Source organism: Puma concolor, chromosome A3, assembly GCF_028749965.1.
Source record: "Puma concolor isolate L17-30 chromosome A3, mPumCon1.1.hap2, whole genome shotgun sequence".
NCBI lineage: Eukaryota > Metazoa > Chordata > Mammalia > Carnivora > Felidae > Puma > Puma concolor.
The window spans coordinates 21,143,638-21,170,250 of record NC_141669.1 but is presented as its reverse complement, the minus strand read 5'-3'; the positions used below and the strand labels follow the sequence as shown (position 1 = coordinate 21,170,250).

General features: G+C 39.4%; 2 protein-coding genes across 2 annotated transcripts in view; one reads left to right on the top strand and one right to left on the bottom strand.

Moving 5' to 3' along the window:
• Window positions 1–191, bottom strand: part of HADHB (hydroxyacyl-CoA dehydrogenase trifunctional multienzyme complex subunit beta) — a 41,517-nt gene extending 41,326 nt beyond the window's left edge. Inside the window, exon 1 of the mRNA XM_086700175.1 lies at window positions 168–191. The gene's annotated coding sequence lies outside the window, so the exon portion shown is untranslated. The remainder of the gene's footprint in view (window positions 1–167) is intronic.
• Window positions 131–26,613, top strand: part of HADHA (hydroxyacyl-CoA dehydrogenase trifunctional multienzyme complex subunit alpha) — a 49,667-nt gene continuing 23,184 nt past the window's right edge. The window contains exons 1-7 of the mRNA XM_025927125.2: window positions 131–268; window positions 9,366–9,407; window positions 9,501–9,571; window positions 10,879–11,012; window positions 13,889–14,027; window positions 14,941–15,060; window positions 17,604–17,706. Of these exons, the coding sequence (XP_025782910.2) occupies window positions 202–268; window positions 9,366–9,407; window positions 9,501–9,571; window positions 10,879–11,012; window positions 13,889–14,027; window positions 14,941–15,060; window positions 17,604–17,706 (676 nt within the window). The 5' untranslated portion in view covers window positions 131–201. The remainder of the gene's footprint in view (window positions 269–9,365; window positions 9,408–9,500; window positions 9,572–10,878; window positions 11,013–13,888; window positions 14,028–14,940; window positions 15,061–17,603; window positions 17,707–26,613) is intronic.

Here is a 26,613-nt window from a genome sequence, read left to right as displayed (position 1 = left end):
TCCTTCCTTCCAGCGGAGAAAGAGTCCTCCCCGCCCTGTTAGCTGGAAGCGAACGGCACGGCAAGGAGCCAGGGCAACTCGACATTGGGGGTTTTAGTCAGGCAGTATGTCGGGCGCCTGGATGGGGCCAGGCTGAAGGAGAAAAATCCTCCACCCGCAGCCCCCACCTGAGTGCTTTCCACTCGTCCTCTTCAGCTCAAGATGGTGGCCTCCCGGGCAATAGGCAGTCTCCGCCGCTTCGCTGCCTCCAGGACGCTTCGCTGCCCAGGTGAGACCTGGGTGGGAGCACCCCGCAGCCCCAGGCAGAACTCTTGGGGAGGCGCGTCTCCCTTTCGCTGTCGCCTTCCAGCCCCGCCTAGGAAACTCTGTCCTGGCTGCAGGGAAAGGATGCCCCTCTTGGACCCCCTTCCTGTGTCCTTGCGCACACTGACACCTCTTCTCTCACTGCTCCCATGCCCTGCAACGATTTCAGGCTCCGTAACCCCTAACGTTTATGAGTCCTGTCTCCCGGGTCTGGCACCTTCCGCAATTCTCGTGGCACTTCTGTGCTCATGCCCATCTTCTTTTCTTTTACGATGGCCTCGGACCTGTCCCTTCTAGATCAGGAGTTCCAGGAGGACTGGGGCAATCCAAATCCGTCACATGTTTGTGGCCCCACCGCACCTTACTCTTAACAAGAGCTGTCTTAAAAGCTTCTTGGGTGGTATTAACCGGCTTTGCAAATTACTGCCACTCCCCGCTGCTTTCCCACAAAACCTTTTTTTTTTTTTTGGTGTGCCTATTACCACATTTCAATAGAGAGCTCGACTCTTGCAGTTCCAGTAATCCCGGTGTGAATGTATAGTATGTTAAATTTCAAGGGAAGGTTCTGCAGTTTACCAGAAGAAACATTTTTTTTAAAAAATACTCAAAGGGGTGCCTGGGTGGCGCAGTCGGTTAAGCGTCCGACTTCAGCCAGGTCACGACCTCACGGGCCATGAGTTCGAGCCCCGCGTCGGGCTCTGGGCTGATGGCTCAGAGCCTGGAGCCTGTTTCCGATTCTGTGTCTCCCTCTCTCTCTGCCCCTCCCCCGTTCATGCTCTGTCTCTCTCTGTCCCAAAAATAAAATAAACGTTGAAAAAAAAATTAAAAAATAAAATAAAATGAAAAATACTCAAATACCACTGTCCTGCCTGTGGACACACTGGGGGCGGAGTGTCGAAAAAATAAGATACCTGTACCTTAAGGAATAAAATGTTAGATGGTTTTAAGAACTGTTCTAATTTTGTTTCTGATGGTACCCAGTTAGGTTTGCGTTAGCTATATTATCTTTTTTCTTTTCAGACTGGCAGTGAAAGGGTTAAAGTAGGGTGCCTAGGGAAAATCAAGCATTTTCCTCCCATCTCAAATCTGTAAGGTGAAAAGTGACTTTTTATTGCATGTTACACTTAATACCGGCTAGTTTGAATTTTAACTCGTAATATGCCTTCCTCCTGGACCACCGAAATAGTATGCTTTTTGTAGACGTAGCTGGGGTCTGCTGTAAGGGATTAATTTTGGATGAGTCAGTCTTTTTCTGCCTTCTTATTTCAACGTGTGATTTTAGTCTCCCCTGGACTGCTGTGTGTGTATATACCAATCATTATATTACAAAAAATTGAAATGTAAAGTTTGGGGAAGGGTTAAGAAAAAAGAGTCACCCATTCTCTTAATACATACAGTAATTGTTAGCATTTGGACATGTTACCTTACAGTTTTGTCTTGTTTTCTTTTCCACATTTGTGGCTTAAGGCTTTCTGGAAATCAAATATGTATGTTTGAACTAGCTTCCTCATTGGTTTTAAGGTACTTCTTATGGATTAGCAGCTTGTGTAACACTGAGGTGGTGGTCAGGTCGTGTGATTTCTGGTCACTAACTAGCTGTGTAACTTTGAACAAATATGTTAGTGTAACCGAGCTTTATTTTCCTCACCTGTGAAATGAATGAGACTTTTGGATTTTCTTAGACATTAGAAATACCATGAAAGAGCAATTCAAAGCATTTAAATTTGGAGTCTTTTAGGCTTGAATCTGGCTCTGCCTTTTATTCTTTAGTGACCTGGGACAATTAATTTCTATGTCTGTTTTCTCATTTGTGAAATGGGGAGTAATACTTTTGAGAACTTCAAAGGAGTTATTTTAGGTTAAAAGTAATTTTTCATTAATTCTCAGTACATGCTGCTATTAACTCTTTCCTGCCCTAAAGAACTATGATTCTGTATATCTGAGAATAAATGACAAGCTTAACTTTTCTATATTTTTTGTATAGAAATATATATACCCATATAAATGTTTATATATTTTGCATTGTTTTCACCAATAAGAAAATGTGGCTTATTATAGTTATTACCCCCTTTGAATAGCAACTTAGGAATTTTGAAAACATGTCTAGAAAGTGAATTCAAAATTGCCTGCGACCTGGATTGCCATTTAGACTCAACATAATACTGAGTCTAAATGAAAGTCTGTGCCATGGTCATTAACAAATGTTTAATGAGATTATAACATTTACTGGTGGATGGGTAAATTTTCTTGAAACTGATTTCTAATCCTCAAAGTTCTAACCCATTCCTCCTCCACAAATTCTGTAATTATGAATATGACTGTGAAATGAAAGCCACAACTTGACCAAGATATTTTATTTAATTCCTACTCCTCAGTCTCGATTTCTTTTTTTTTTTTTTTTTTTTAACGTTTATTTATTTTTGAGACAGAGAGAGACAAAGCATGAACGGGGGAGGGTCAGAGAGAGGGAGACACAGAATCTGAAACAGGCTCCAGGCTCTGAGCTGTCAGCACAGAGCCCGACATGGGGCTCGAACTCACAAACCGTGAGATCATGACCTGAGCCAAAGTCGGCCGCTTAACCGACTGAGCCACCCAGGCACCCCTCAGTCTCGATTTCTAATATGTAAGTGGTAAAATAATTTCACAGGAAATGAATTAGAGGCAAATACCGTAGTAGAAGATGTGTATTTAAATTTGACTCACTTCCCAGGGTGCCTGGTGGCTCAGTTGGTTAAGTGTCCGACTTTGGCTCAGGTCATGATCTCGTGGTTAGAGAGTTTGAGCCTAGTGTCAAGCCCCGTGCTGACAGCTCAGAGCCTGGAGCCTGCTTCTGATTCTGTGTCTCCCTCTCTCTCTACTCCTCCTCTGCTCGCTCACTCGCCCGCTCTCTCTCTAAAATAAATAAACATTTAAAAAATAAATAAACAAATTTGATTCACTTCCTTAATCCTATGTCTTCCCCCAGGGTTGAATATTGAGAAAAGCTTTTGATTGTATAACCCAAGTAACATTTTTGTATTGAAATTTGTGTCCTTGTAATCCAACTCTCTCCACTGCTGTAGTTTTAGGTCTTGTAGGTATCTTTTGAGTTAAGTTATTGGGATGATTAAGAAGTAGGACAAAGGCTTATCTCTTTTGCTGGCACAGTTGATATAGGCTAAAGTTCACCTAGCTGCTATGGAGTAAGCTGTCCAGATTTGGTAATGGATACGGCTAGATTCCAAAAGCAAAGCTACCTTGTGGCTACCAACTTAATGTAGTTGCCTGTGGTTTGAATTCAAGATACATTTATACACTTATTTTCTCTTGGTTCTTTTTTTTTTTTTTTTTTTTTTTTGTCTCTATGGCTTGAATTCGTTTCAAGATATGTTTGTACCCTTATTTTCCCCTTCGTTTTTTGTCTTTATTGATTTGGAGGAGGTGTTTTGTGTATATGTATATGGGTGCGTGTGCAGCACAGGCAGATTAGTGGTAAGAGTTTAAAATGGTTTGACCCATGGGGCGCCTGGGTGGCTCAGTCCATTAAACGTCCGAGTTCAGCTCAGGTCATGATCTCACGGCAAGCCCCACGTCTGGCTCTGTGCTGACAGCTCAGAGCCTGGAGCCTGCTTCAGAATCTGTCTCCCTCTCCCTCTCTGCCCCTCCCCCACTCACACTCTGTCTTTCCCTCTCCCTCAAGAATAAATAAACATTTTAAAACATTAAAAAATGGTTTGATCCATAAGCTAATGAGCACCAACCTGTTGTCTCAAATAGTTGGTCTTTAAAAATGCAACCCATGCCCGAGCCCTGGCACCTGCTCCATTTTCTTTTTGCTTAGCACTTACCTCCTAACTTACTTTTTTTTTACATGTATTTATGTTTCTTGTTTTTCGGCTGTTTTTCCACCCTGTCCCTCCCACCCTGCATTCCTAGTCAGTCCATCCCCACTCTCATCCACTCTACCCTGTTCTATTCCCTGTTCCCCTCCCACTGGAATTTCCACCCTACGGGCAAAGTTCTTTTTATGCCAGACCTATTTTCACTTCTTCATTTATCTCTACTGAGGAGGAAGTGATTCTTCCTATGATATTCTTCCTGATATGTATAATCCCCTGCTGCTGTAGAATATAAGCACCACAAAGACCAGGACTTCTATCTTTTTGTTCAGTCCAAGTGCCTAGAACAGTGCATGGCAGGCCACAGTGATTTTTTGGTGTTGCTGTATCAATGAATGATTGTGAGGTGATGTTGGAAGAGCATACTCTTTAGTTGGGGGAATGCAGTGATTAAAGAACAAAGTAGTAAATAATAAGGATCAAAATTGGCGGGGGAGAGAAAGATCATTACAGATGGAATCTCTTGATAACGCCTTGTGGAAAAGGTTGGGGCCATGATACAAAACATAAAGGAAGAAGACTGGTAAATACAGATGGTACAGATTTTAAAAGATGGGAAAGCAGAGAAGGGAAGTATATCATTAGTGAGGTAGAGGCATGGGGGTTAAGGAGATGGCTGGCTGGCTTCTCCTATCTTAATTTATTTGGTTGTAGCCCTGTGACTTACAGATACGTTTATAATTATTATATCACTTTTACTTCTATCTTTATAAGAATGCCAAAATGCTCTAAGAGACTTGTTCATACAGCTAGTAAATGATAAACTTGATGTTTGAACCCAAGTCTTTTAACTCAGGTCCTTTGTCTTTGCTGATTTGGATTGCCTAAAGGAAAAATGCAGGCAGAGCCAAAGATCACCTGACTCTGGTGCTTGTGTCATCCACACAGTTTTCTTTAACATGTTGCTTGCCTTTCAGACCAGTGTAAAGCTGCTATTTTCTGCGCTTTCTCTTCCTCTCCCTTAAAGAACTGCAGGATAGAGGGAAAGAAAGAGGAAGCAAGAGGCTTGGCTACCACGACGGTCCCTCTCCTGATCCACTGCACCATCAGTGGGTTCTCCAAATCAGTGGCTCCCACATGCCCACTTGTTTGCTGTTTCAGTCTCCTTTCTAAAAACTGCAGATTCTGAGGCCCAGCCCCCTTAAATTCTGATCCTGTGGTTCTAGGTTGTATGTCGCCCAGACATCTGTGAGTATATTTGAGCCTCCCCAGCTGATTCTAATGCCTGGAATCACTTCTCAATACTGCTGTGGGAATCCCAGTCGAGCTAGATATGGTGCATTGTCTCTTGGGTCCTGCTTTGGCCATGTGTATTAGTTCCCTAATCCAGAAGGGTCCCCGCCTCCTCGTCAAATATAGACCACCCTCAACATAAGCCGCATGTTGGGATCTGTGCTAACAGCACAGAGCCTGATTGGGATTCTCTCTTTGCCTCTCCTCCAATCATGTTCTCTTTCTCTCTCTCAAAGTTTAAAAAAAAAAAAGGTTAAAATCCCTAGTAACCTCTCAGCAGCTGAACCTTTCCACCAGCCTGTGACCATCTGTTCTCTGTGACTACTCTCTCATTCTCCAAATCCCTTACCTTTATCTGGCTTAGATTTTGAGGGATCTCAAGAGTCTAAGACTGCCTTAGCATGCAGTGATAATCAAAGGTAATGAACAATAAAATTAAACCATGTTGGTTATTTTATGTCATGGTAGTATTCTTTTTTTTTTTTTGGAGAGCACAAGTTGGGGAGGGGCAGAGAGAGGAGGACAGAGGATCCCAAGCAAGCTCTGCCCTGACAGGCTGACAGCAGTGAGCCCGATGGTGGGCTCGAACTCTCAAACTGAGAGATCAAGACCTGAGCCGAAGTTGGAGGCTCAGCTGAGCCACCCAGGTGCCCCAACCTTTTTTTTTTTTTTTTTTAATGCACTCCTAAGTTAGGCAGGCACTCCACACTCTCTTTAATTATGCTTGTGATTCCAAGACTGTATATAGCCCCTAATGTAGTCCAAATGCAGTATGGTTTCACTGAAAATTAGACATAAAAAAAAAAAGTTTTAATACTAGTAACTAAGAATGAAATAATGATGGAATATTATTCAACTGTAAAGAATAAAATCTTAACCACTTGCAATAACGTGAGTAGTGCTAGAGAGTATAATGCTAAGTGAAATAAGTCAGAGAAAGATACCATATGAACTCACTCATGTGGAATTTAGGGAACAGAACAAATGGGCGCCTGGGTGGCCCAGTTGGTTAAGTGTGCCGACTTCAGCTCAGGTTATGACTCATAGTTTGTGGGTTTGAGCCCCGTGTCAGGCTCTGTGCTGACAGCGCAGAGCCTGGAGCCTGCTTCAGATTCTGTGTCTCCCTGTCTCTCTGCCCCTCCCCTGCTTGTGCTCTCTCTCAAAAATAAATAAACATTTAAAAAAATTTTTTTAGTTAAAAAGGAACAAACAACCAAAAGAAAAAAGCGACAAACCAAGAAACAGACTCATAACTATAGAAAACAAACTGATGGTTACCAGAGGGGAGATGGTAGAAGGGATGGGTGAAATAGGTGATAGGGATTAAAGAGTGCACTTATCATGAAAAAATATATAAAAGGAAAGAAATTAAATTTACCAATATTTAGTGTATGAATTGATAAAGGTAAATGTACATAAGTTATTTTAAAAAGAAGGAAATAAATACTGAGGGAAAGCTAGCACAGAGGGATACATGAAGGAGCCACTGGATATTATTAAAGTACCAATTCTTGGGGCACCTGCGTGGCTCAGTCAGTTAAGCGTCCTACTTAAGCTCAGGTCATGATCTCACAGCTCCCAGAATCGAGCTCTGTGCTGACAGCTCAGAGCCTGAAGCCTGCTTCAGATTCTGTGTCTCCCTCTCTCTGCCCCTCCCTCGTTCATGTTCTGTCTCTCTCTCTCTCTGAAAAATAAACATTTAATAATAAAGCACTAATTCTTTATTGTATTTGATATTACTTTAAAACTTATGCCTTTTCCTGGATACATGTGTTTCCTGTGTACTGCTATTACGGTTAATAATTATTAAGGGATGATTTTTTTATTTTTAGAGCTAAAGAGAAAACTTCTCTAAGATATTGGACAAGGTTTGGAAGATGTGGGTAGGGAGGAGAAAGCAATTAAAGAGGCGTAGTTTGAAGTGGTTTAATATGGTTTGAAGTGACATGTGGTCTGAAGTGCAGCATGAATATGAAAGAGAAAGGAAGAAAGAGCAAGGTGTTTTTAAAGAAGTTTGGAAGTTGTAACTAACAGATATGGACCCAGTGCTGGCCTCCAGAATAGCTTGGTTACTGCTTAGAGCAAGACGTTTGTATGAGAGCGGGGCAAAGGTGACCCTTCAATGCTAGAAAGGACGTAGAGTAATGCCCAGAACAAACTGAATTTTTGCGTAGGAATTTCCCAGTGTTCCTTACTTTCGATCTGTAGTCCAGTTTGAAAGACCCCCTGTCGGGACTCCTCTCGTGATGACTTGTGCTCAGTATGTCATCTCATCAGTGTTATGCAGGAGAGCATGAAGTAGTGAAGTGACTAGGAAAAAGGGAGAAGAGGAGCTGGTCTGTGTCATCCCCAGGGTAGGAATATCCTTGGTGGAGTGCAATATGGACCTGTTCAGTTGGAAATTCTTAAGAGTATGACTGGACTATTCCATAAATGGCCACTAGTGCCCGTTGATTTCACTTTTTTTTTTAAGTTTTTGCTTGAATTTTGTTTGAGTTTATTTTCTTATTTTATTTTTATTTTAACTTATTTGAGTTTAGCTAACATACAGTGTAATATTAGTTTCAGGTGTACAATATAGTGATTCAGCACTTCCATACATCACCCAGTGCTCATCACAGGTACATTCCTTAATCCCCATCACCTATTTAACCCATTCTCCCACTTACCCCCTTTTGGTAACCATCAGTTCTCTGTAATTAAGAATCTGTTTCTTGGTTTGCCTCTCTCTTTTTTTCCCTTTGCTCATTTGTTTCGTTTGTTAAATCCCACATATGAGTGAAATCATGCAGTATTTGTCTTTCTCTGACTTATTTTGCTTAGCATAGTACTCTCTGGCTCCAACCGTATGGTTGCAGATGGCAAGATTTCATTCTTTTTTAGGGCTAATATTCCATTCTATATAATTTTACTTTGGATCATTTCTCCATAAAAATACAAGAGGATGTGGGGTGCCCAGGTGGCTTAGTCAGTTGAGCGTCCAACTCTTGATTTCGGCTCAGGTCATGATCCCAGGATCATGGGATCTAGCCCTGTGTCAGGCTCCGTGCTGTGCATGGAGCCTACTTGGAATTCTTTCCTATTGCTGCTCTAACAGATTCCCACAAATTCAGTGTCTGAAGCAATACAAATTTATTATGTATGTCAGAAACGAGTCTCATTGGGCTAAAATCAGAGGTGTTGCCAGGGCTGTGTTCATTCAGGATGCTCTATGTTCATTCTGGAGAAGTCATTTCCTTGTCTTTCCTAGCTTCCAAGGCCACCTGTATTCCTTGACTTCTTCCAAGCCCGCAAAGTAGGGCTAAGTTCTCATGTTGCCATCTATCTGGTACTCTTTGACTGTCTCTTCTTTACGATTACATCGGGCCCGTCTGGATAATCCGGGCTACTCTCCCTATGTTTGGGTCAATTTTAATTCCATTCGTACCCATGATTTCCTTTGCCGTATAACCTAACATATTTACAGTTTCTGGGACCTGGACATCTTTTTTTTTTTTTAATGTTTATTTATTTTTGAGCAAGAGAGAGAGGGAACACGCACGCAAACGAGGAAGGGGCAGAGAGAGAAGATCGGAAGTGGGCTGTGCACTGACAGCAGAGAGCCCAATGTGGGGCTCGAACTCGTGAACCATGAGATCATGCCCTGAGCAGAAGTTGGATGCTTAACCGACCGAGCCACCCAGGTGCCCCAGGGACCTGGACATCTTTGAGGGGGGATTCTTCTACCTACCACATTTAATATCTAAATAATTTTATAAGCTGATAATTAAAATGAAAAAGGTATGGTAGTAGTCACAATCATGGTCCAGAATACATTAATCTCATTTTGGTTTTTTGTGGTTATAAATTCCAGCTTTGTTATATTTAGCAGGTACTACAGAAACTCTTAATTTTGTAATTGAATTTGAATCAAAATAGTAATTAAATTTGAATACCTTTTTCTTGCAGGTTATACCTGCCGCAACTTTTCAGCATCTTCTGCTTTGCTAAGTAAGTTTAATTTCTTGTCGACATGCTTACATTGCTTTTTAGATTTGTTTAGCAATAAACATGTTTACGACTAAATTATCCTTCTCTTTTTAGCCAGAACCCATATTAACTATGGAGTCAAAGGGGATGTGGCTGTTGTTCGAATTAACTCACCCAATTCAAAGGTACCTAATTTAACTTGCTGCAGTCTATGTCTACTAACTACATTCATGAATCCAGTGCTAAATAAGAAAGAAAGAAAAATCCACCAGTCTGACAGTAATCTTATATGAATTTGTAGTTGTAATAGTTAGTTTGACAAATTGCTCAAAGGAATACAGTTTTCTGGAGCAGAGGTCCTTGACTAAGAATTCCTTCTAGTTGACCTTAAGTGTCAGGTTAACATCAAGGATTAGTGAAATTAGCCTTCTGTTACTGTGTAGAATATGGAGGTGATTTACTAGATAAGAACCAAAGCGCACACTCTGTTTATGAACTCACCTATCCATCTTAACTACCTACCAGGTTGTTAAACAGGCTTTCTTCATTACCTGCCCGCTGTAGTCATTATTCATAGAAAATTGCCTGGGTTAAATGTGGGTGTTAAGATTCCTGAGGAACTGGAATGACAGTGCAGTTCACATGTTGGAAGTCAAGTTCTGTTCCAAGTGGAGCTTCATTTGTTTTTGGCAACTTCAACAAAGCATTAATCCAGTCTTTGCCAAGAAGACCTCTGTTGCAGGAGCTTATGCTTTTCCCCCATCTAAAATGGGTGTCAAGTTTTGTTATTAGAGGTCTAGAGGGAACAGCAGTACCTAGATGGAGGCAGTTAACAACTGTCACAAATTAAGGAAAACAAGAGCCAATCTTCCTCACTAGAGTAAATTTTGGTGCCCACTGACCAATGATTCAAACTTAAGCTATTTTTTCCAAATTTTCTAAGTTGAGCATTTTTTCTGAACACAAAACAACACATGCCTACAGTGGGAAGTTTTAAAGCTATAAAGAAGAAAATAACAAATCATTCATACTACAAACCCAAAGATAACCACTTTTAACATTTAGTCTAGTTTCAACAAATAATATTTACAAAGTAAAATCATACTATAGGTCTAATTTTGAGTTCTTTTATTCTTAATGTTATACAAACTTTTCCATACCAACAAATTCCATAGACTTATTTGTAGCCTGCATATGTTTTGAACTCGTTAAGAGTATGACCCTTCTTTGAGTAGTTCCTTCCAAACTACTTCCAAAGAAGTAGTTCCTTCTTTGAGTAGATCTATTTTTAAAGGGAGGGTGCTTATGGTTGGCCAAAGCTGAATAGAAAACTACTGGGTTTAGATTTTTTCCCCCTGCCTCTCTTGCTTCTAACAGTATATTTCTGCTGGATAAACAAATTTCCTATGATCAAAATAGCATTTCATGGTGATTTGCACATCTGATGCTTCAGATTTAAACCCTTAGATTTATATGTATTTCCCTTTGGCAGGTAAATACACTGAGCAGAGAACTGCAGTCAGAGTTCATAGAAGTAATGAATGAAATCTGGGCTAATGATCAAATCAGAAGTGCCGTCCTTGTCTCATCAAAGCCAGGCTGCTTTATTGCAGGTGCTGACATCAAGTAAGTTTTCAGAAATTTGAAGTCACCTTTGATCTTGGCTAATAGTATATTTCTTAGGCCTAATCATTCCTCCATTTAAAAGAAGACAGAAGTAAATTCTCTGAAAGTTTTCTTTTTTAAAATTATTTACACAAATGTGTTAAAGTTGGTAAAAAAAAAAGGGGGGGGGCTTGTTGCTTAAACCATGTAAGACTAACCTTTCCTTAAAGAAGTTGAAAGGAGTTCTAAGAAAAATATTTGAGTAGAATAAAAAAAAATACTATAAAATTAAGCTAACAATGTGGTACCCCTCTTTTTTTTTTAAACCCAACAGACCATTAAATATTTAAAAGTTTGAAAATACCATGTTAATAAGGACTTGGAGAAATGAGACAGTTAATATATTACTAGTAGGAATGCCAGTTGGTACAGCAACTTTGGAAAACATTTTGGCAGCATTTAATAAAATTGAAAATGCACGTATCATATAATTCAGTGATATTCTTCTAGCTATACATGCTAGAGAAATCCCACTCTTTTTTTTTTAAGGACCCATTTATAAGGATGTTCAGCCCTGTGTAGTTAAAATAATGAAGAATTTAAAGCAATTAAGTGTCAGTCTGTAGGGAAGTGGATAAGTAAACTGTGGTATTTTCACATGATAAAATACTACAAAATGATTCAAAGGAATTAACTAGATCCACAACATAATGTTAGAACTTAAAGACATAATGTTAAGTTAAAAAAAAAAAGCAAGTTGTAGAATGTTCTATACAGTATGTAGTTTATGTAAACGTTTTAATATTTTTTCTTAAGTTTATTTATTTTGAGAGAGAGAATCCCAAGCACTGACAGTGCAGAGCCTGACGCAGGGCTCGAACTCAATGAACCGTGGAGATCATGGCCTGAGCTAAAATCAAGAGTTGGAAGCTTAACCGACTGAGCCACCCGGGTGCCCTACTTTATGTAAACATTTTAAAATCACACATAAAATGTCTTATGTTATTTATGGATACAAATGTGTCGTTGGTCTGGAAGGATACACTGCAAACATTCGAAAATGGTTGTTTCAGGGTAAATGAAGTGACTGTTAAAAACTTGAGTTTGTCAGACTGAACTTTAGTGATGCAGCTAATATTTTGTTATTTTTTAATGGTAAGATTTATGCATATATAATTTGTTTACAGTTCTTTAAACCATTTATAAGGACTCTGTCTCTCAAAAATAAACATTAAAAAAATTTTTTTTTTAAAAACGGGCACCTGGGTACTCAGTCGGTTAAGCGTCCAACTTTGGCTCATGTCATGATCTCACAGTGTGTGAGTTCGAGCCCGCATCGGGCTCTGTGCTGACAGCTCAGAGCCTGGAGCCTGCTTCGGATTCTGTGTCTCCCTCTCTCTCTGCCCCTCTCCTGCTCGCACTCTGTCTGTCTCTCAAAAATAAATAAACATTAAAAAAAAATTTTTAGGGGTGCCTGGGTGGCTCAGTCGGTTAAGCGGCCGACTTCAGCTCAGGTCATGATCTCACGGTCCGTGAGTTCGAGCCCCTCATCAGGCTCTGGGCTGACAGCTCAGAGCCTGGAGCCTGCTTCCGATTCTGTGTCTCCCTCTCTCTCTGCCCCTCCCCCATTCATGCTCTGTCTCTCTGTCTCAAAAATAAATAAACGTTAAAAAAAAATTAAAAAAAAAAATTTTTTTAAAGCATTTATAAGCAGGTGAGATGCTTAGTGTTAGTTTAATGGCTTAAAATGTTAACAGTTGTTAATTCTGTCAAAATATGAGTATTTGTTATATTATTCTTTGTACCTTATACAACGATAGCCAGCATTATAGGCTGAGTAATTTGTACCTAAGGTGTCTGTATAGTTTCAAACCTTGCTCCACATTGTGTACTCTTTTTGTTTGTGCATAGGAATTAAGAATTTATAAATATTTAATGTGTATTTCTTAGAAAAAGCAAAATTATCTGTATCAAGTGCTTTTTATTCTAGCTCAGTTATTTGAGCCTAGCAAGACACTGATGTCTCAGGGCGCCTGGGTGGCTCAGTCGGTTAAGCGTCCGACTTCAGCTCAGGTCATGATTTCATAGTCTGGGAGTTCGAGCCCCGCGTCGGGCCCTGTGCTGACAGCTCAGAGCCTGGAGCCTGTTTCAGATTCTGTGTGTCCTTCTCTCTCTGCCCCTCCCCTGCTCATGCTCTCTTTCTGTCTCAAAAATAAAAACATTGAAAAAAAAAAAAAAGACACGGATGTCTCACTAAGCTACTTGGCTGTAGCTTTCTGTATCCATGGGAAAATACTTGCAACTTCTGTGAAGCTAGCTGAGCAGCTCCCAGTATATAAAATGACAAAAACTTGTTATCTTTGACCAAACATACAAAATTCACAGTTTAAATGTTTTCAAGACCAAAGTAACAAGTGAAACAAACTGAAATGAAAGGACATTGAATGCAACATTAGTGTGGTGAATCTTTTTTAATCATTAGGAGATCTAAAAACAACTTGAAAATTTTTTTTTCCACTGTCATTTTGATTAGCTTTCAATCTGAGGGTTACTTATAGTGAACGTGTTTAATGTGATAGGAAAATATTTACCAGAAGATGATTTTTCTCATGTACAGAGTTTTGTAATCTAATGATTTTTTTAATAGAAAATAAAATTTTGCAACATGTTTTGTTTCGTGTTCTCTGGATCTGGAAATCTAACATTCTTATGGAGAGATGATGTAGCTGATATTAGTGCTATCTGAGGCAAAACCATTCTTAAACTTCTGAGTATTTGAAGATTCACTATCAAGTATTGACATATGATAGGGTAAGGATACAGTGGATGACATATTGAACCAAAGTAGGGTATAATTTTATCTTTGTTTCTTTTCTCTGCTTTCTTGTTTGCTGCAGCATGTTAGCCTCTTGTAAGAGCGCGGAAGAGGTAACGCAGCTATCGCAGGAAGGCCAGAGAATGTTTGAGAAACTTGAGAAGTCCACAAAGCCTATTGTGGCTGCCATCAGTGGATCCTGCTTAGGAGGAGGACTTGAGGTATAGATTTATTCCAAAGTCTTTGAGACACTGTTGAGCATGTTGGTGGGAATTACAAGCTGCTAACCTGTAGGCTACTCTTTTGCCTGCAAAAAGTTCTTGGAGGAGAATCAGCTTTTTAGTCATCCTCATGGCACAGAGCAAGTAAACCAACATTTTTATAAGTTTAGAAGTTTTGAACTAGATCTCTAAGGTCTCTTTCAATTCCAAAAACCTGGTTCAGGTTTGCAGGGCAAAGATTCAGAAGTGTGATTCATGCTCTTGAGCTACTGAAGTCTAGATGAGACACACAGAGCATAATATGTGCGTAAGTGCTTTGTAAATAGTAAAGATGGTGAATAATGGCAGATCTGAGAAGAGATGCTTACTAGACTGGAGCATGTAGGAAAAGAGAGGGAAAAATAAAATAACATTTATTGAGCATTTATCACATGCTGAGCTCTGTGATAAACACTTTGATATATATTAATTAAGGAAACATATGCCTGGTCCTAAAAGACAAAATCATTCCACCTATGGGTATGGTATGAGCAAAGACAAAGGTAAGCAAAACCTATTAGGACATCATAAGTAGGCCTTCTTGATTGAAAAGGAGGGTCTCTAGATGGTACAGGCCTTCTTAACTTGGCATGCAATGGACATGGTTTGTGCACTTTTCTATTGAGAGCTTCCATAGCTTTCAGCAGATTTTTAGGGAGATCCACACCCCCCAAAAAAGGTTAATAAATTAAGGGGAAAGTATGAAATAAGACTAGAAAGAGAAACTATAGAAAGCATCAAATGCCAGCCTAGTGAATTTCCATTTATTCTGTGGGCACATTCCTGCATTAAGTAATCTTTAGACCCTCACATAACCTAAGGTTTTATAAATGTACATTTTCTAACATTCTGATTTTCTTTCATTTGTTTGAAGCTTGCCATTTCCTGCCAATACAGAATAGCCACAAAAGATAGGAAAACAGTATTAGGTACCCCTGAAGTCTTGCTGGGGATCTTACCAGGAGCAGGAGGCACACAAAGGCTGCCCAAAATGGTGAGTATAAGCCCCCTTGTGACCTTTAGAACCTCATTACCTATAGGCCCCTTTAGATCTATTTCCTCTGGTACAAAAGGCATAACATGGGTATTCATTGTAGAATTTAGAACCAAAATAAAATACGAGTGTATAGGATCCACAACAAATTTTAGGGGCACCTGGGTGGCTCAGTCAGTTAAGCATCCAGCTTTGGCTCAGGTCATGATTTCCTGGTTCGTGAATTCAAAGCCCCATGTCGGGCTTTGCACTGACAATGCAGAACCTGCTTGGGAGTCTCTCTCTCCCTCTCTCTGCCTCAACCACTTCTCTCTGCCCCTTCCCCACTTGTGTGTATGTGTGCACAAATAAACTTTTAAAAAAATAACAAATTTTATTCCTGGTGTTTAGTTTTTCAATTCCACTTTTTATTTTTTTAATTCCTTGATCAAAATGATTGATCAAGGGGGCACCTGGCTGACTCAGTCGGTTAAGTGTCCAACTCTTGATTTTGGCTCAGGTCATAATTTCACAGTTCAAGGTCATAATTTCACAGTTCAAGGCTTGCTTGAGATTCTCTCTCTCCCTCTCTCTGCCCCTCCCCTGCTTATGCACGTGCTCTCTCTCAAAATAAATAAATAATAACATTTTTAAAACTTAAAAAAATGTTCTTTAATTATTTATTTGATCAAGGTTCTTTGTTAGTCTCTGAGGAAGTATAAAGATAAATAAGATATATGTTTATCTTTCTGGAACTTGCAGTTTTTTAAAGATTTTATTTATTTTTTACCTTTTTACCTTTTTTTTTTTACCTTTTTAAAGATTTTTTTTTTTAAGATTTTTTTTTAAAGTTTGTTTATTTATTTTGAGAGAGACAGAGCATAGGGAGGGAGGGGCAAAGAGAGAGGGGGACAGAAGGTCTGAAGTGGGCTCTGTCCTGACAGCAAAGACCCAGATGTGGGACTCAACAGACTCACGAACTGTGAGATCATGACCTGAGCTGAAGTCAGACACTTAACTGGCTGAGCCACCCAGGCGCCTAAGATTTTATTTTTAAGTGATCTCTATACCCATGAAGGGGTTTAAATTTCCAGCCCCAAAATCAAGAGTTGCATGCTCTACCGACTAAGCCAGTCCAGTGCCCTTTGAGCTTATGGTTTACTTTGTTCCTTCTGTGCACAGTACCATTTTACCGGTTTTTCAAATCCATGGGTCATATTTCATGATAAATATAAGAGGCAGCCCTTTCTCCTGACTTGGATGATCTCATTGCTGTATTCTGTAGAACCAGCAGCCAACCAGACTTCTGAATTCTTAAGAAGGGAAGCATATCAGACCTGGAGGCCGCAGAGCAATCTTAATATCCGACTTGAGGGCCCGCTGAGCCTTACAGCTTTGGGCACCATTGACTGCTCAGTGAAAACAAGGCTCCGCAGAAATACTCTTTGTGGGGAAGTTGATATCAGCTGGGCACAGAAAAATGGGAAGATTTATAGTGTTAATTTTCTGATAATAAGTGTGCATTCCTCTACTGAAATTTTCAAGAGAATTTATTGAAAGAATTGATATGGGTATAGAAAATACTGCTGAGTTTCTTTTGTTGTTTAATTGGTATGTTGCTAGAAACCATTCTTCTAGTAACTGCATAAGAAGCCCTGGGTGAGTTTTGTTTTTAAGCCTAAAATGCTTTTTATATTTTTTTAAGCGTGTATTTATTTTGAAAGAAAGAGAGAAAGTGTGCACAAGCAGGGGAAGGACAGAGAGAGAGGAAGAGAATCTCATGCAGCTCCATGCTGTCAGGGCAGAGTCCAACATGAGGCTCAGTACCCTAAACTGTGAGATTGTGATCTGAGCTGAAATCAAGAGTCAAACCAACTGAGTTGGTTTGGTCAATTCAACCAACTGAGCCGCCCAGGCACCCATTTAAGCCTAAAGTTCTTTATCGAAGACATTATCAAAACTACCAGATTTCTCAACCTCCACTAATTCCAGTAAAGGAATTTTAAGTATCGGGGCACGTGGGTGGTTCAGTCAGCTAAGCATCCGGCTTCAGCTCAGGTCATGATCTCGCAGTTCGTGAGTTCGAGCCCCACGTTGGGCTCTGTGCTGACAGCTCAGAGCCTGGAGCCTGTTTCCGATATTCATTCTCTCTCTCTCTCTCTCTCTCTCTCTCTGTTCCTCCCCTGCTCATGCTCTCTCTTTCTAAAAAATAAATATTTAAAAAAAAAAAGGAATTTTAAGTATTATATAAATGACATAATATGTAAGTGCAGAATTTTAGGAAACATGGAATTATTTCTCCACCTTATCTATTTCATAAGACAGAAATCTTAACATTTGAATTAAAAGAAGAAATACAGACATTTTAGCTTCCACTGGAGGTGTCTAATCCCACAGTTACCTAAAACATGTATTGGTGTGTAAAAATTAACTGATTGGTAGATAGCATAGAAATCTGGTTTGATTTTTCTCATTTTAATATTTGCTCAGTTGAATGAATTGTAAACTGTAATTGTCACTCTCATATTTTTTCCCCTGTACTCTGATCCTTGCTTGCATGTTAGGTGGGTGTGCCTGCTGCTTTTGACATGATGTTGACTGGTAGAAACATTCGTGCAGACAGAGCAAAGAAAATGGGACTAGTTGACCAATTGGTGGAACCCCTGGGTAAGTGGTAGCGTGCCTCAGAGTTGGGCCTTATGAATTTATTTATTAAAGAGTTAATGTCTTGAATATTGGTTAGAGTAAAATTCATACTCTTAAGAAATGAGTCATTCTGAAGAGTGAAGTTTTCTAAGTGTAGCTAATACTGAATCATTTCCAACATCACCCCAACTTCTTGTTTTATTTTATAAATTGCACATCAAGAGTACAGAATTGAATCAAGTCATTATTTTTGGTTCTTAAATTACCTGTATCATTATTCATAAAAACCTTCCTTTAGTTTTATGCATCTGTTTTAATACTACAATAAACATGTATGAAACAACCTGAGGATATTAACAGCAGTTGACATCTACAATGTGCTGCTTCCTCCATACAGCATCTTTTCCTCCTCTGACCCAAGGAAACCACTGTTCCACATTGTGTGTTTGTCACTGTCTTGCATTTCTTAAAAATCAGCATTACTGAGGGACACCTGGGTGGCTCAGTCAGTTAAGCATCCAACTCTTGATTTCAGCTCGGGTCATAATCTCGTGGTCGTGGTTGTGGTCATAAGAGCAAGCCTTGTGTCGGGCTCCACACTGGGTGGAGCCTGCCTGAGGTACTCTGTCTCTCTGCCCCTCTCTCTCCCGTGCATGTGCACTTTCTCTCTTTAAAAAAAACAAACAAACAGCATTATTGAGATGTTATTTATGTGACAATAAATTTACCAATTTTTAATGTACACTTTGAGTTTTGACAAGTGTATATAGCTGTGTAAACACTACCCCAATCATATAATAGGATGTTTTTAGTATATAGCTTTTTGTGTCTTCTCTCATTTAGCCTAATGTTTTTGAGATTCATCCGAGTTGTCACATATGTCAACAATTCCTTCCCATTGCTCAACGTTATGCCATTGTATAGGTATACCATAATTTGTTTATCTATTCAGTAAATGATGGAAATTAAGTGTTTCCAATTTGGGGCCGTTCAAAATAAAGCTGCTGTGAACATTCATCCACAAGTCTTTACGTGGATGTATATTTCATTTCTCTTGGACAAATACCAAAGCGTACATTGGCTGGATCATATGATAGATGTGTGTTTAGCTTTTAAGAAACTGTCAAACTGTTTTCTCAAAGTGGTTATACCATTTTGCATTCCTACCAGCAGTGTATGAGAGTTCTAGTTACCAACCACTTTGCAAGGTCAGTCTTTTTAATTTTAGAGCTTTTTCTTTTCTTTTTTTTTAAGAGAGAGAGAGAGCGCGAGCATGAGCAGGGGAGGGGCAGAGTGAGAGAGACTGAATCTTAAGCTAAGTATAGAGCCCAATGCGGGGCTCAATCTCACAACCACGAGATCATGACCTGAACTGAAATTAAGAGTTGGACGCCAGGCACCCCTAATTTTAGACCTTCCAATAGAAGTGTAGTAATATCTCATTGTGGTTTTAATTTATATTACTCTAATGACCAGAGTCATTAAGTTTCTTTCATGTGTTTATATGCCTTCTGTATATATTCTGGTAAAGTGTCTGTTGAGATGTTTTGCCCATTTTGATTGAGTTTTTCTTTTTGAGGTTTTGTTTAATGTTTTTTAAATTTATTTTTGAGAGAGAGACAGAGTGTGAGCAGGACACAGAATCTGAAATAGGCTCCAGGCTCTGAGCTGTCAGCACAGAGCCCGATGCGGGGCTCAAACTCGTGAACTGTGAGATCATAACCTGAGCCGAAGTCAGCCATTTAACCGACTGAGCCACCCAGGTGCCCCCTCTTATTATTGAGGTTTTGGAGTTCTTTTTATTAGGATACGAGTCCTTTGTGAGATCTGCAAGTATTTTCTCCCTGTCTGCAGCTTGTCTTTTCATTTCTAAATGCAGAAATTCTTAATTTTGAAGGAAGCCCATTGTATCAGGATCTTCTTTCATGGATCATGCTGTTGGTGTTGTATCTAAGAAATTTTTTTCTTTCTTTTTTTTTTAATGTTTATTTATTTTAGAGAGAGAGGGGTGCAAAGGGGGCTCTGTGCTGACAGCAGAGAGCCAGATGCAAGGCTCAAACTCAAGAAACGTGAGATCATAACCTGAGTGAAGTCAGACTCTTAACCAACTGAGCCACCCAGGCACCTCTAAGAAATCTTTTCTTAATAAGACCACAAAGATCTTCTCCTGTATTTTCTTCTGGAAGTTTTGTGGTTTAGCTCTTTCATTTTGGTCTGTGACCCATTTCAAGTTAACTTTATGATGGTATGAGGTAGATTGAGTTTTGTTTGGGGTTTTTTTTTGCAAATGAATATCTAATCTCTTGACACAGTTTATTGAGAAGACTCTTCTTTCTCCCTTGAATTACCTTAACACCTTGGTCAAAAATCAGGTGTTTGGGTCTGCATCTGGATTTCCTGTCTCCAGTTATCTAAATGTCTTTACTTAAGCCAATAGCATACTGTCTTCATTATTGTGTTTTAGTAAATCTTGAAATCAGGTTGTATGACCCCCTCTATCATGGTTCTCTTTCAAAATTTATTTTGCCTATACTAGTTTCTTTGCATTTGCATACAAATTTTATAATCCTCTCATCCATGTCTACAAAAATACATGCTAGGATTTTGATTGAAATTGCACTGAATCATTGTATCAATTTGAGGAGAATTAACATCTTTAAAATATTGAGTCTTTTCATCATGGGTATGGTATAACTTCATTTAGTTCGTCTTTAATTTCTCTCTTTACAAAAGTAAAGTGTTCTATACTTTTAATTTCTCTTTACAAAAGTAAAGTGTTCTATACTTTTCATTGAATATATCTTACATTTTGTTAAATTTATACCTTGGTGCTTCATACATTTAGGACATCATGCTATTTTAACTTTAATTTCTCATTGCTAATCACTAGTATATATAAATATAATTGACTTTTGTACATGGACCTTGTATTCTGTGACTTTGCTAACTTTATTCTAGTAGTTTTTTTCTATAGACTTCTAAGGAGTTTCTATGTAAATAATAATGTTGTTTATAAATATAGACATTTTGGCTTTTTCCTTCCCCATCTGGTTGGCATTTGTTATTTTTTTCTTACTGTAGTGGCTAAGATCCATAGTACAGTATTGGGTAGAGGTGGTAAAAGCAGGTACTGTTAACTTGTTCCCATCTTAGGGGAAGAACATTCACTCTGATGCTGTGGAGTGTATTGTGTTAGCTATAGCTTTTTTATATATGCTCTTTATCAGATTACAGACATTTCCCTTTATCTATAGTTCGCTGAAAATAGATGTTGAATTTTGTCAAATGCAGAGTACAGTTGAGCCTTTCTGCATCTAATAAGATGATTGTGTGTTTTTTGTCTTTTTTAGTCTGTTAGTAATATCAGTTATACTGAGTTTTGATTATTCAACCAGACTTGCATTCCTGAAATAAACTTCACTTGGTCATAATGTATTATCCTTTGTATAACATTTTGTACAGGACTTTTATGTCTGGTCATGAGAGCTAATGGTCTCAAGGATGATTTTCTTGTGATATTTTTGCTTGGTGTTGGTGTCAGAATAATGCTGGCTTCATAAAATGAATTGGAATTATTTTTTCTATTTTCTGGAAGAATGTAGAATTGGTATTATTTCTTCTTTACTTGATAGAATTCACCAGTGAAGTCAGGTGGATGTGGAGTTTTCTTTGTTGGGAAGGTTTTTTTTTTTTTTTTTTTATATATACAAATTCACTTTCTTTTATAGATATAGGGTTATTGAATAAGGTTCTCCAGTTGTTTTGCTTTTGAGTGAGAGCTGTAGTAGTTTGTTTCTCAAAGATTTTGTCCATTTTGGGGGCGCCTGGGTGGCTCAGTCGGTTAAGCGTCCGACTTCGGCTCAGCGTATGATGTCATGGATCATGAGTTCGAGCCCTGCGTTGGGCTCTGTGCTGACAGCTCGGAGCCTGGAGCCTGCTTTGGATTCTGTCTCTCTTTCTCTCTCTCTGTCTCTCTCTCTGTCTCTCTCTCTCTGCCCCTACCCCGCTCACACTCTGTCTCTGTCTCACTCTCAAAAATAAAACATTAAAAAAAATAAGAAATAAATAATTTTTAAAAAAGGAAAAAGGGGCGCCTGGGTGGCGCAGTTGGTTGAGCGTCCGACTTCAGCCAGGTCACGATCTCGCGGTCCGTGAGTTCGAGCCCCGCGTCGGGCTCTGGGCTGATGGCTCAGAGCCTGGAGCCTGTTTCCGATTCTGTGTCTCCCTCTCTCTCTCTGCCCCTCCCCCGTTCATGCTCTGTCTCTCTCTGTCCCAAAAATAAATAAACGTTGAAAAAAAAAAAATTAAAAAAAAAAAATAAAAATAAAAAAGGAAAAAAAATATTTTGTCCATTTTATTTAACTTTCCAAATTTGTTACAGTGCAGTTGTTCAAAATACTTCATTATTATTCCTTCGATATCTTTATGCTCTGTAATGATATATATCATTTATACTCTTTCATTCCTGATATTGGTAATTTGTGTGTTCTCTATTATTTCCTTGAGAAGTCTGGCTAGAAATTTATCAAGAAATAGCTTTTAGTTTCATTGGTTTTTCTCTGTTTTTGGTTTTTTTTTTTTATGTTTATTTATTTTTTGAGAGAGGGAGAGTCAGAGCTGAGCAGAGGAGGGGTTAGAGAGAGAGAGGGAGACACAGAATCAGAAGCTATCAGCACAGCCCAATGCAGGGCTCAAACTCACGAAGATCATGACCTTGAGATCATGACCTGAGCCGAAGTCAGACGCTCAACCAACTGAGCCACCCAAGCGCCCCTGGTTTTTCTATTTTTTGTTTGTTTGCTGTTTTATTGTTTTCGGCTATCTCATTATTTCTGCTTGCTTTTGGGTTTAATTTGTTCTCTTTCTAGTTTCTTAAGGTAGAAGTTTAGATCATTGATTTTAGGCCTTTTTTCCTAACATAAGCATTTGAAGTGATCAACTTCCCTCTTCGCATTGCTTTATTTATCTGCATATTTTAATATTATGTTCTCACTTCCATGAAGGTCAGAATATTTTCAGATTTCTCATTATTTTTTTGACCCATGTGTGATTTGCGAGTGTGTTACATAATTTCCAAATATTTGCAGATGTTTCAGTTATCTTTCTGTTACTGATTTCTGGTTTAATTTTGTCGTGATTACAGTCGAGCCTTATTATTTACAAGTTCCTTGTCTGTAAACTTACCTACTCACTAAAATCTGTTGTGACCCCAAAATAATACTTATGGTGCTTTTGCAGTCATTAAGAGACACATACAGAGTGGTGAAAATTTCACATCTCCCCGTGCACGTGTTCCAGCTGAAGTCAAACAAGGCAACGTTTTGCGTTCTTATGTCAGCTCTTAGAGCCAACAAGTATCCTTTTCATGGTCTGTTTAGTGCCATGCTCTTCTCTTTTTGTGTGTGTGTGCTTTTCGGTTGTGATTTCGCTATTTAAAATGGTGAGCGCTAGGAGTGGAAAAGTACTGACTCAAGAGTAGAAGTATCTTTAAGGTTTCTCTTTCTTCCCCCAATAAGGAGGCCTCATCAGAGGCACCTGAAGACGACCCTGATTGGAGGTCCCAAACAGACAGAAATGAGGCACTTGGGCAAAAAAGGCAAATATATGGAAGAGCATAGCCTGCAAGAGGTACCTGAGTTACTGACTACAAGTCCCATGAAAGTCTGTGATGCATTGGCTGTGCCCCAAGTCTATTGTGGGAAGGACAGCTTTCCCAGTGAGGCCTGCTGAGTAAAAGCCTTTCTAATTGCCTGTGGTTGGGCCTGAAAAATCACACTTAACAGTTTTTGGCCAGGGGCTGGATGCCTCAATTTCTACAAATAGTCATGTGGCCATAGCAGGGGTTTATAACTACCTATTTCTGCTTCCCGTTCCATATTCCTTTTGCCCCCAGGAAGTACCTCAGTTGGTCATGGTTCTTTGCCTAGTAGGGTGACTTTCGTTCCTAGAAGGTCTGGGCCACTAGCAGTACTGCGTGAATTGAGTTGTTGTAGTTTTCCATTCACTAATTACAGGTCCTTGTAGCACTAAGAGACGCCCGAAGAGATCTATCACAGTCAAGCCATACTCTTCCTTACTCCCATTGTGCAGTAGCAGCCCGCACCCCCTTGGTGACCAGGGTTCGTCATCCTGGAAAGGGACTGCAGCAGTGCACTTTCAGATGGCGCCTGCATATCACACAGAGCTGTGGACAAACTGGGCCTGAGTTTTCTCTTCCCCAGTCATCTATCTGGTCATAAGAAACTCCCTGTGAGGCCCTAGGGGCAGACTGGGACAGAGAATGAGCAGGGATATTTTGGCCACCTTTTCATACAACTTGTGCCTTTAGGGTCTCCTCAAGCCCATTTTCCCATATACCACTTCCATTCCATAATGGAGTACTGTTGCACACACGGAACTTTATGGTTTAGTGGGCCAGACAGCATCCGTTTCGTGATGGGCAGCTCAGGTCACGTGGTGATTTGCTGGCCCATGGTCAAGCTTTGAGTCTCTACTTAGGCCCGCTAACAAGCCAAAAGCTACCTGTCAATAGGACAGTAGTTATTCACAGAGAATGGTAGGGCTTTGCTCCAAATTCCTAAGTGTCTGTACTCCAAACAGCATCTCTATCTAGTACTGACACTTCATGCCCCATCAGATCTGAATCATATGGTCCAAATAGTTTTTCTTCCTAGGCCCCGCTCAAAACTAGCAGCCTCTGAGTTACTCAGTAAAGGAGCTAGAGTAGCACACCCGAATGAAATGTTGCCTCTAAAATCCAAAAAGGCCCAGTAGGCGTTGTGCCTTGCTTTATGTGGTAGGATGGGCCGGGTGTGACAATTTATCCTTCACCTTGGAAGGGATGTCACCATGCCCCACACCACCGGACCCTTAGAAATTTCACTTAGTTGGATATGTCTAGAGTAGTTGGTACTTCCTGTTCACCAGATTCATTTAGGATAATACCATCAATATAATGAACAGCATGATATCTTGTGGAAGGGAAGGGCAATAAACATTTAAAAAACAAAACAGTTATCTTTTAAAGAGATTAAAAGTGAGAAAGGTGTCTTTCATATTTACCCACGTATTTAGCATTTTTGGTGCTCTTCTTTGTGTAGTTCCACGTTCCCTTTTGGTTTGATATTATTCCAACATGAAGAGCTTCACTTGACATATTCTGTAGAGTAGGTCTGCTGACAGTTAATTCTCACCTTTTGGTTTGTTTAAGTCTTTATTTCAACTTCATTTTTCAAAGATATTCTTTTTTTTTTTTTTTTTTAATGTTTAGTTTTGAAAGAGTGAAAGTGACAGAGTGCAAGTGGGGAAGGGGCAGAGAGGGAGAGGGAGACACAGAATCTGAAGCAGCCTCCAGGCCCTGAGCTGTCAGCACAGAGCCCCAGGCGGGGCTCAAACTCATGAACCATGAGATCATGACCTGAGCCCAAGTCGGATGCTTAACTGACCTGAGCCACCCAGGTGCCCCCCAAAATATTCTTGATGGCTATAGAATTCCACGTTTCTAGTATTTTTCTTTTAGTACTTTATAGATGTCAACATTATGATGTGGCTTGCATAATTCCTAATAGAAAGTCTGTTGTTTTTATCTTTGTTCTTCTGTGTATAGTGTGTCTCTCTCCCCCCTCACCCCCTGCAGCTGCTCTCAGACTTTCCCTTTATTACTGGTCTTATTTATTTATGATGTGCCTGGCTTTGTTATTGTTGCTGTTGTCTGTTAATGTTTGTTAGGCATGGGACTCATTGAGTTTCTCGGATAGTGGGCTTCTAGTTTTCATTAAATTGGAAAATTTTGGCTATTTCTTCCAATTTTTCCTATCTCCCCCCACCCTTTTTCTGGGGTTCCAATTTCACATATTTTAGATTACTTGATATTGTCCTAAAATGAAGCAGTTTTTCTTTTTCAGTGTATATATTTTCTATATATAGAAATAGAATAGAATATATAGAAATAGAATGAAACGTATATTCTATATAGAGAATATATATAGAATACTTGCCATGTATTCAAGTTTCCTGATTATAATCTATTAATCCACTCCTGTGTATTTTTCATTTCAGGTGTTGGGTTTTTTCATATCTAGAAGTAATATTTGACTCACTTTTATGTATTCAATTTCTCTTCATACGTCTCTGTTTTCCTCTACCTTCTTGAACGTATGGCATGAATTTACAATAGCCTTTCTAACATTGTGTCTGTTAATTCTATCTTCATTTATGCATCTGTTTCTATCAGTCAATTTGCGTCTTGTCTTTAGGCCATTTTTTTCATGCTTCTTTTCATGCCTTTATAAAAAGAAGCCTCAGGTAGTTTCGTTTCATGCATGTGGAGAACAGTATTCGGCCAAAGTTTCGAGGGCCCCTCTGTAGATCTCTGGAGCTCTCTTTTCATGGAGCAGCTACTCTCGATATTCTCCTTCACAAATTCCAGTTGCGTTGGCCTCTCTACAAGCTCATCGTGACTTTCGTGGGCCTTGTGCACATTTGCCATTCAGAAGTTTGGGGCTTAGTTCTTTCTCTTCCTCCTTCACATACTTTTAAAATAGTGCAAATGTCTTAAGGGAGAGATTGCTTGTGTATTTGTTTCAGCCTCCTCCACTCTCAGGATTTTGTTTCCTAAATACTGCAAGATTGCACAAGATTGCCTTTTCAACTGCAGCTACCCCCTCCTTCCAGGCTTTTGACTGAGAGCCTGATAGATGTCTGTTTTTACAGCTCTGTAGAAAGAGCCTTTGAATTTTGGGGGCCTAGCTCTTTAGTCTCTTGCCTCAAGCAAGTTCAATATTGGGCAGATGCCTGAAGTGGAAAATGAGTTACATATTTTTAGCATGCCCCTTTCTGTATAGAAGTGTACTTTGTGTACTAAATTTTATGATAACTGAAATTTCTCTCTAGTTTTTTGACACAGCTCTTGCAGCTTCCTATATCACC